Here is a 10,027-nt window from a genome sequence, read left to right as displayed (position 1 = left end):
CCCCCCCCCCCCCCCCGCTACTTTGCTGCAGCCGGACTGCGGCAATTCAACATGATTGAATCACTGGTTTCAGTTCTTGCTAATTGATTTTTTTATGTTTATGTTTGAAAAATTTGGATAACATCAATTTGCGAAAAATTTCATATGACGTTGGTAGATTGTAAAAGCCTTTAAAAAGGTGTAAAGGACACATCTTAAATTGGTAAGCACTGAGAAATCTTTAATTTTAATCATCAAACATCAAAAAACTTAGGGGCCAAAAAAATCAATACTTAAAAATAGGTTTTCATCTACCCAGAGTATGATAAGATTTAAACTGAATACACAGTTAAGAATCCCATTTTATTGTTATCTATCTCTTGGTGTAGAATAAACTGATGAATTTTTAAATTCAGTAGACTATCACATTTTTAATTGCTATTGATCATATCTTCAGAATTGTTTTCAAATAAAGTCAACTAGATATATTGTTTGATTGCATGACATATAACACAGTTTTGTATAATTGTACAATATTGATCATGATAAACCTCCACCTAGGAAATAAAGCTTTAATTTTAAACAAGATGCACATTGTAAGTCAACAATATTATAATGCACACATCTTTAAATATTTTATGGTAGAATATTCTCTACTTTTAAAAATAAACATATACTGAATAATTTTGAGAACATATTGAACTCTGCAAAAATACATATAAGGCTATTTTTAGAAACCTAGCCAGTCATACACTATTAAATTGGTATTAACAAGGAAAACAAAGTTCCATGAATTGAATTGTTTGAATGTTTGTTCACATAAGCAGTCAACATGCCTATTTTTTATTAGAAATTTTCAAAGGTATGTATTTCCCAAATCTCTTAAATAGAAAATTCTGAACATGAGGTAATCACAGTGTCGTTAGAATTCCTGCATTTGAAAGATGTCTGAGTTTTGAGCTCTACCTGTCTATCCACACAATTTCCCCTAATACTGGACTTTCCTGTGTACCCCCCTTTCCAAGAATCTTGTCTGCAGGGTGCAAGCTGGATGTTGTCCCTTCCCTGATTTGCTGCCATATTTTCTTCCAATCACCTGGAAGTGAATCAGAAGCTAGCCTTAGGCTTCTACTGCAAAGTAATATTCATGAGTTTGGTGACAGCTATTTCCTCTAAGTAGACGATTTTGTCCACTTCAAGATTTATAGCTGTGTTCAAAGTAGAGTTGGGTATGCAGAAAAAAGATCTGACCTTCCGGAAAGTGAAATGTTAATACATCAAATAACTTCAAATGATTAGAGATCATTTTCATTTTGTGCAGTCCTCCCATGTCCAGTACGTTTATTTGCAAAACTTCCTGTTAAAGATTGCCAGGAAGCTCAGGGTCAAATTTCACACTAATTCATAGCAACTCTTTATTCACATATTTATTTACTTCCTATCCGGTTCAGTAAAGGTTTTGTGATCATTAAGCCTTTACACTTATCATATCTGAATCCTTCTCTTACTTTGAAATGCATTTCAACTTCTCTTTTTATATAACCTTGAGATATTGGCTCTTTCAGTAAGTCAGACCAAAAACAGTTTGAAAACAGTCTCAGACTAGAGATTTCACATACATTATAGTTTTTAATCCTCACAAAAGCTGTTAAAGTAGGTATTACTGCTCCTCATCTTACAAGAGAGTTAACTGAAATCCAAAAAGGTTAAATAAAATCCCAAAGTCTTCTGTTCAGAAGTTGTGGAACAAGAATTTTCACCCAGACCTTTCTGATTCAAAATCCCTGGTTAGTTCTATAATACTTGACCTTTCAATATAGTCAAAAAGCAAAATAGTCTGTGGCCATTACATATTTGGACAATCACCTAGAGCAGAGGTCCACAGTTGATATTCAAAATCATGACCTGAATCCTTTAAGAAAAGGTTATGTTTTATCCAAAATACTTCTTTAAAATCATAAAATTTTAATATATTTTAGGACTTTTTAGCCCCATTGAATTTTCTTTTCATTTTTCAAATTTTAATATCATTAATAGTGCATAAACCTCAACTTCAGACACCAAAACAGTACATTCCCACAAGTTCAGCTTTATTATAGTTGATATAGTTTTACTTTTTGTTACTTCAATGCTATTCCAATTAGTCATACCTGTTACAATGTTAATTCTGTAGCCACAGCAAATTTACAAACATAATTAGCCAGCTACATCCGTTAGATGAACCGTGGGCAGCACATTTTACTCAAGGGTACGGTGTACATAGTGTTTAGCAAATCTGAGTGGCAAGTATTGTTCATTGACAGTTCATTGCTTTGTATCAAGGTAAATTTGCTTTTACAACTTCTATAACAAAAACAAACCAAAAAGAATTTCTTAAGAATTAGAACACTAAACTTACACTTACTCCATTAAACTAAAATATTCTCCAACATTTATATTTTACCTTGGCACATAGTCTTGGTCTCTCCACAAGAAATTGTCTTGGAATACTTGTTAAGCTTCATATCAATAAATAAAGCAATTTTCCAGTATTGAGACAATCGCAGGAAGAGCTCAAAATTAAAGTATTTCAGTTTTTAAAATGGAAGTAAACCACATTATTTAACTAAATCAACTTTTCTCCCTTTCTACTAATAAAATTTAATATGGAAATTTGTTACATTATTTTCAGGAAAGCCATGGAACTTCCTGATTTCAAGGTTTTGATCAGCAAAACATGGACATAGAGGCTGGCTAGTACAAGTTTTCCAAACTATGACAGCTGCTCTTTACCCGGTCAATTACATTATAAACCTGTAGATGCTGAATCTCACAAATCTTACCGTTATTTTCTCCTCTAAATTCTTGTTTAATAAGCGTCCTTTTTCATCCTTTTCAAATTCCATGTTGAAAGAGAAGAGAGAGTGAGTCAGACAGAGAAACAGAGGTTCAGATTCTGTCTAGAAAATGATTTGACTTGCTTACATGTTAGATATTGCTGGACATTCCAAGTTGTGAGAGCCTAGGACACTATCAGAAAGCCCTGGCGATAATTTCTGGTTAGCTAGTGTTTCCATTTATAGATGTTCAAACCCCATAAACAGAGCACTGAAGAGAAGTCAGGCAGCTGGCCTTAGATAATGATAAATGTCACTAAATATAAAAGCAAACTCTTCAACAGGAGAATTATCCAACAGGTTAGGTTCCCTGAACCCAGAAAGATGTACATGACAAAAAGTCATTCTCAAAGAATTCAATAATAGCTGTTGGAGCAGAATAAAATATACTGTAGAATACAGATTTAATGAGTAGGTTAAAAAGGACAAATGTGATAGTCATAAAACAAATAGGAATCAGCCAGTTTAGTTCTTCCAAATTCCAATTTGTATCCTGGTAGTATAAACATGTATGCCAAAAAAAAAAAGTGACTTACAGGGAAAGACCAAAAGGATGACTCATTAATACTATAATGACACAACACATATATTCAAGGGGTGTTTCCAATTTCATTCCATGAGAAGTTGGTAAGTATGACCAATGTGATTCTGCAAACTGTACAATCAGAAAAATGAGAAATTATACCCATTTGATTCAAATGTATGAATTGTCAAGATCATTGTGCTGTCATGTGTAACTAATAAAAAAAAGAAGTTGGTAAATGATGTTTAGAAATACCTTGAAATAAAAATGGTATTTTCCTAGCTTTTCCACTGAGAATAAAGTTATGATATAGGAGATGAAATTCATTTTTCCAATAAAACAAGGATTGTTAGAATTCTTTAGGAAATGTTTCATGTCTTAAAGAAAATTAATTGTGCAGCTGATGGTAATTAAACCTCCCTGTGTTTTGTGGCCAAACAGATATGTGAATGGCAAAAAAGGGAATAAAAATGGCTTCCAGAACAGTCTAAGACTGATCTCAATGGTGGCTTAACCCATCAGTTTACTGTTAACATTCTTGTAACACCTGTTTTTTACCTTATGTCAGATTTCTTAAGTTTTTTCCTTCGTTTCTCAAGAAAACATTTTAGAAAATGTGAGACTCGCCTTAAAAGTGATTGCAGCTGATTCTCTGACACCAGGCAGGCTCACTCTGGAGCTTATTCTGCCTCATCCTGGAAGAGTTGAGGTCTTAAGAAATGACGCATATGGTAGGAAAGAAAACTGGCCTTGCTTGGGATGATGAATTCAAAAATCTCATATGATTCATGAACCAAAGGGGTTTCTACTTTGGGCTCAATTCTGTATTCCAGAAAAGGAATTATATGTGTTAGTTTTAGCCCTAACAAGTTGGAAAATGAAAGTCATAAAGGTTTATTAGCATGCAAGATTGGTATGTTCAAAAGCAAGGCAATTGTTGAGAATTTATGTGAATTCAACTTCCAAAATCTCTCTAGGGGAAAAGAGAGAGATAAATTTATGCTGTAGCCAAAAAAGGAAACTCAGTTCTTGCTCAGCATACTTGCTGAATGCCTGAAGATGAAATCCAGGATCCAGTTAGGAGGAAAAGGAATGGTGTATATGGTGCAGAGCTGATTGGGAGATTAAAGGGTGTTATTGGTACAGGAGAGATGTTCAAGTACTTTGCTGAGTACCTATATGTGGGAGACCAACCTTGCACATGACTGGGTCATACTCCCCAGCTGGGTGCTGAGGCGCTAAGTCACAGAAATGTGGCAGAGCTTTCCCTACCCTTCTTGGGTTTGAGGGTCAGTGTCTCATGCATGGGTGTGTCTTGCTACAGCCCCATAGGTGAAGCTACGCTCACCTGTTCCTTTGTAATATAACCCCTTGCCCTGTTTAGGATAGAATCTTCCATGGAAGTGCCTTGTGTGTGTCCCCTTCTCTTACTGTGCCCTTGGGTGTGGCCTACCCAGGTGTCAGTCAACCTGCTGACAGTGGACATCATGAAGATAGACTCAGCCCCCTAAAAACTGACCCCTTGCTTCACTTGAATAGCTTCTCCTCAAGAAAAGGGGTCAGCGCATGCTCTCGCTCTCTCTCTTCCTGCGGACCCTTAAGGTCAGAGGAGCCGTCACTGCGACCCCAAAGCAAAAGGTATTTGTGTCTCTTGTGTGGTTATTTTGTGCAGCCCAATTAGCCCAGTTTAACTGGAGTGACCCCTGAGCCTTTTAGTCTCGAACAGAAACCGGGCACCTATAATGAAGGAAGATTATCTTAGTTGCAGGTAGACTTTTTAAAAATAATATGTGAAAATACAATTAAAAATATGATGCTTGGGACTAGGGTGTAGATCAGTGATAGAGTGCTTGCTTAGTATATACAAGACCCTGGATTCAGTCACCAGAAAATCAAAAACAGACATACACATACAAAAAAATATGTTTCCTAGCTTTCTGTCCTCAGCAAACTCACAATCTAGGCATGACTGGATATTAGTAGGATAATAATACTCACAGATGGCACACTTCCGGCAACTCACCATGTCCCAGATACAGCTTTAAATTTTTCTATGTTATCTTAATTAATTCTTAAAATTCTAGGAAGTATATATTATTATTTTACCCATTGTTATCGGCTCAATTTTATCACCCCAGATTCATATGTTGAAGTCTTAATCCCCTAATACTCTAGAATATGTCTGTACAGAGAGGTTCTTTAAAGAGGTAATCAAGGATAAACCAGATCATTAGGATGGGCCTGAATCCAATAAGATTACTATTTTTAGAAAGTGAGGAGATTGGAAGGCAAGGCACATACACCGCTGCTGAGCGGTACTTGAATCCCCTCTCTAGCCACCCTACTTTTAGCTCCTCTTAGCATAATTTTGTCACAGGTATAACACAGTGAGTGGGTCAACTTTACCAGCACTGTATGGCAAATACTATCTATTCTACCTATTTCAGAGATATGCTTAAACATATTTTCATATGATTTAAGGACAGGAATTTTTCACAGGTAAAATTGTGTCCATGCACAGGCCAACTCTCCTCTACTTTTGGTCAAACAGAAAAAAAAGTTGAGCCACACTGACCGCCTGATCAGTCACCACAGACAGGCTCCTCTCTTAGGGACTTTCTTCCTGGTGTACACGCCCACAAGGTAGGCTCATGACTCCCTTCTCACCCAGGTCTTCACCAATGACTCCATCTAACACAGCAAACCTGTCCCTCTCCATCCGTTCATCTTCTCTTTCCTTCTTCAGAGCTGTGTCACCTTCAGCATTAAAGGATTTCACATTATATTTTAATTCTACCCATATCTAATTATGTGTAGTTTGTCTTACCTGCTGGAGTTCAAACACTTAAGTGTGCTTTTTCATCATTTTATATAAGCACTTACAACATAGTAAAGGATAAATAAATATGTATGGAGGAAAAAAGGCAGGAAGAAAAGGATGAGAAGAAAAAAAGGAAGGAAGGAAATGTGTCCAATGGATGAGACTTAAAACATTTAATACATGATTATTTATAAGGACTTTTGGTTGGTATTAAATGCATATTTATCTAACACAAACCATGCTATCAATGAATGCCATATTGATTGTTCAAGATATCCATCTTACTCAAACAACTATTAGAGTGAAAGAGAAATAAATGAAGTTGGGAAGCTTGGAATATTTGGATTCATTTTCAAACTGCCACTTTCTAATTGGGTTACTTTGAGCAAATCACTTAAATCTCAACATTTCAGTTTCCTTTCCCTTAAATGAAGGGATTATACCAACCTCATAGTGTTATTACAAAAACTAACTGTGGTAAAGTACACAAAGAACTTAATACAGTATCTTTAAAAAAAAAGTTTACTTTAGGCAATAGTACCAAAATCCTAACATATGTGGCATAAAAATTAACCAAAAAAAATTTTTTAAAGTCATTTGACTGACAAATAAGTTGTATGGAGCTATATACAACAAATCCCATAATTATGTAAAACTATGATACATTAATAAAAATGAAGAACCATAAAAGATAAATGACTCAATTAGAAAACAGGCAAAGGATTGTGACAGATATTTCTCCAAAGGAGAAGAAATGGCTAACAAGGATTTTAAAAATGTTCAACATCATAGTGTTTAGGGAACACAACTCAAAACCATGAGATAATACTTCACACCCATTAGGATGGCTGAAATTAAAAAGAATAGACAATAACAAACACTGGCAAGAATAAGGAAAAATGGAACCCCCTATACATCACTGGTGAGAACTGTACATGAGAACAGTAACTGTGAAAGACAGGGCAGTAAAAGTTATATAAGGAATAACCACATGACCCAGCAATTGGTATATACAGACAAGAAGCAAAAAAAATGTTTCTACGCAAAAATTTCTATGCAAATGTACATGACCCAAGTATTCATAGTCAAAAAGTAGAAACAACAGAAATGTCTATAACACCTGAATTGTTAAACAGGTGTGGTATGTCCATATAGGAAAATATTACTCAGTAATAAAAAAGAATCAAGTACTATACCTGCAACAACATGGACCAACCTTGAAAATATAGTAAGTGACAGAAGTCAGTCACAAAAAGCCACATTACATGATTCATTTATTCAGAACGTGCAAACCTATAAAAACATAAAGATAATGTATGCTTTTCAGGGGTTGGGGAGGAAACAGAATGCAAGCAGTTGCTAACAAGCAAAGCATCTCCCTTTGGGGTAATTGAAAACATTCTGAAATTACATATTGACGATTGCACGATTCTGTGAACATACTATAAATTAGTGAATTCTATGTAAACCTGAAAATGGTGAGTTTGTGGTATATGAATTACATCTCAATAAACCTATTATTTTAAAAAATAGCAGGAATATCCATAATTCCTTTTTAAGCTGGAAATTTATTATTTTGTCCCGGAATATAATGTGCACAATAGGTCCTTCCAAACAGGAAATTAAAATCTATGCTGCAGTAGGCAAGCAAGCACTCCACTCAAAAGTAAAAAAAAAAGACCCTCAGTAAATGATATTCACTTAAAGATACTGCAACCTCATTTTGTTTCTTTGTGTCACCACCATATGTTTAGGTAGTGGTTTTGTGCCCATATTCAAAATGTGGAGAAAAGTGGAGTTTATGGCTGTTAAAACTGTTTTCTCATTTACTGGGTCATTTTCATAGTGGTTTTCCCATTCTTGCCATTTAAAAAATTTTCATCTCCAAAACAAAAGCACAAATAAAAGCTCTCCTGCTGAAACCTCACAAGACAGACAAGGTATGGACAATACATTAAAAACAAATGCTATTTCTTTCTTTTAAAGAATGACAGTTTGCAAAACATCACATGATTAAATAGACAGCCCAGGGTCTTCTCCATTGTATGTTCCTAGGATAAATATCATACTGAGAAAGAGGTCCTCTTCTGAAACCATCAGTGCTTTCACATGGTTTCTTTTTTGGGGAGTGAGGGGAACAGCAGGGTTTTTACTAAGGATTGAACTCAGAGGCACTCAACCACTGAGCCTTATCCCCAGCCCTATTTTGTATTTTATTTAGAGACAAGGTCTCACTGTGGCTCATTGTTGCTGAGGCTGGCTTTGAACTTGAGATCCTCCTGCCTCAGCCTCCCCAGCCGCTGGGATTACGCCACTGCTTTTAGCACATGGTTTCTTACTACTCCTCACAACCCATCCAGGAAATAGGTCCCATATGCTCTCCATGAGTCAAGCGAGAAGCATATATAACCTCCACACTGATTTAGAGGTGAACCCTAATGTTACATGCAGTGCATACCTCCTAGTGCCATAACCTATCCTAAGATCCACACCAGGAGAATGCATCTTTGGAACCCAAGAGCTAAATGCAAATTTAGCTCAGACCCAGCACCAGGAACCAATCTCATGCAAACAGCTAACTTCAGATCTGTTGGAGCTGTTCTTAGTTCAGTTTAACCGTATGTCTCCAGAAGACTCTGCTCCTTTTGATGGCCACAGCACAGGGAAAGTAGGGGAAAGCAGTAAGGAACAAAATACATGAATGAGAGAACAGTTCAGCTCTTCCTGGTTGTCTAGCACCCCTATCTGAGTCCACATATCAGCTTTGGTGACTTCAAATTTTCAAGCAGCAGCTGTTAATTCTTCTGACTGTTAATTCCTCTGACTCTTACCTTCTTGTCTGTTTGCTTGACACTTAGGCAAACACTGGAAAACTTCTAACCTCCTGCCATCACCACTGGTTCTATAGACCAGCAGTACTGGAAGAGTTGTACATGCCCTCAACTTGTGAAAAGGTAATTATGTCCATAGAGGAATTTCTTAAACTTGAATTTATCACTATATAATAAACATTTTTTTTGTAAGTTGAAGCTGCCAAATGGACACAAAAGCAAACCTCAAAATATCAGTATATGATAATTATAACGACAGTTTGACAAATTTGTACCTTTATAATTACCACCCTTCAGTTAAAAATAAACCTTTCCACTGGAATATGATAGTTTTTATTTCCTATGATATTATCTTTCCCACTATTCTTATTCTGGGCCATATTTTTAAGTGACTGTAGAAAAGAATTTTTAGTCAATGTAGGGAAGGAGCATGTTCTTTAGGAAAAAAACACTTCTGAGGCAGAATGTTTGTATGGATCATCAGCAAATCTTTTAATCAAGTTAGAGCTGTAGGAACTTTGAAATGTGTTATTTTCTTGAATGTGTACCTCTGAAAAATGCAATTCTTTTATAAAAGCATATTGAAAAGTAAAATGTGAGTTTCAAAAGTCCTAATACTTATAAGTATTTGATAATTTCTAAATAATGGTGACTAGGATATGAAACTAAATTCACGCTTCCAGAGTTGGTAAAGGCTGACTAAAACCAGATGGGAATCCAAGTCCAGCATACTCCATTTTTTTTTCCTCAACTACTTTTCACTAGGCATGTGTAATTTTCAGGGGACCTTCAATATATTTTCTTTTGTTCATGGTGATGTCCACAGAAGTGCTTGGTGATTGGACAGGATTTTACAGTTGGATTCACACTCAACATATTTTCAAACCCTTTGAACAGTAGACATGGTTCCTACTAGTCATCTCTGTCTCTGTTGGTGTGACTTTCCTCCTCCTTTCACCCCTTCTCTCCCTCCCCTTTCTTCCTCGCCCATCCCCCC

General features: G+C 35.9%; 1 protein-coding gene across 7 annotated transcripts in view; it reads right to left on the bottom strand.

The window, feature by feature from the left end:
- Positions 1 to 3,006, bottom strand: part of LOC107143675 (muscular LMNA interacting protein) — a 251,194-nt gene extending 248,188 nt beyond the window's left edge. For 4 of the 7 annotated variants that reach the window (XM_048805489.1, XM_048805499.1, XM_048805490.1 and 1 more), the window contains exon 1: positions 2,802 to 2,937. In XM_048805489.1, coding sequence (XP_048661446.1) covers positions 2,802 to 2,864 — 63 coding nt within the window. In that variant the 5' untranslated portion in view covers positions 2,865 to 2,937. The other 3 variants (XM_048805513.1, XM_048805514.1, XM_048805491.1) reach the window with 3 other exon arrangements.
- Positions 3,007 to 10,027: the final 7,021 nt, after the last annotated feature.

Source organism: Marmota marmota, unplaced genomic scaffold (genome assembly GCF_001458135.2).
Source record: "Marmota marmota marmota unplaced genomic scaffold, marMar, whole genome shotgun sequence".
NCBI classification, from domain to species: domain Eukaryota; kingdom Metazoa; phylum Chordata; class Mammalia; order Rodentia; family Sciuridae; genus Marmota; species Marmota marmota.
This window is presented reverse-complemented; position numbering and strand designations above follow the sequence as displayed.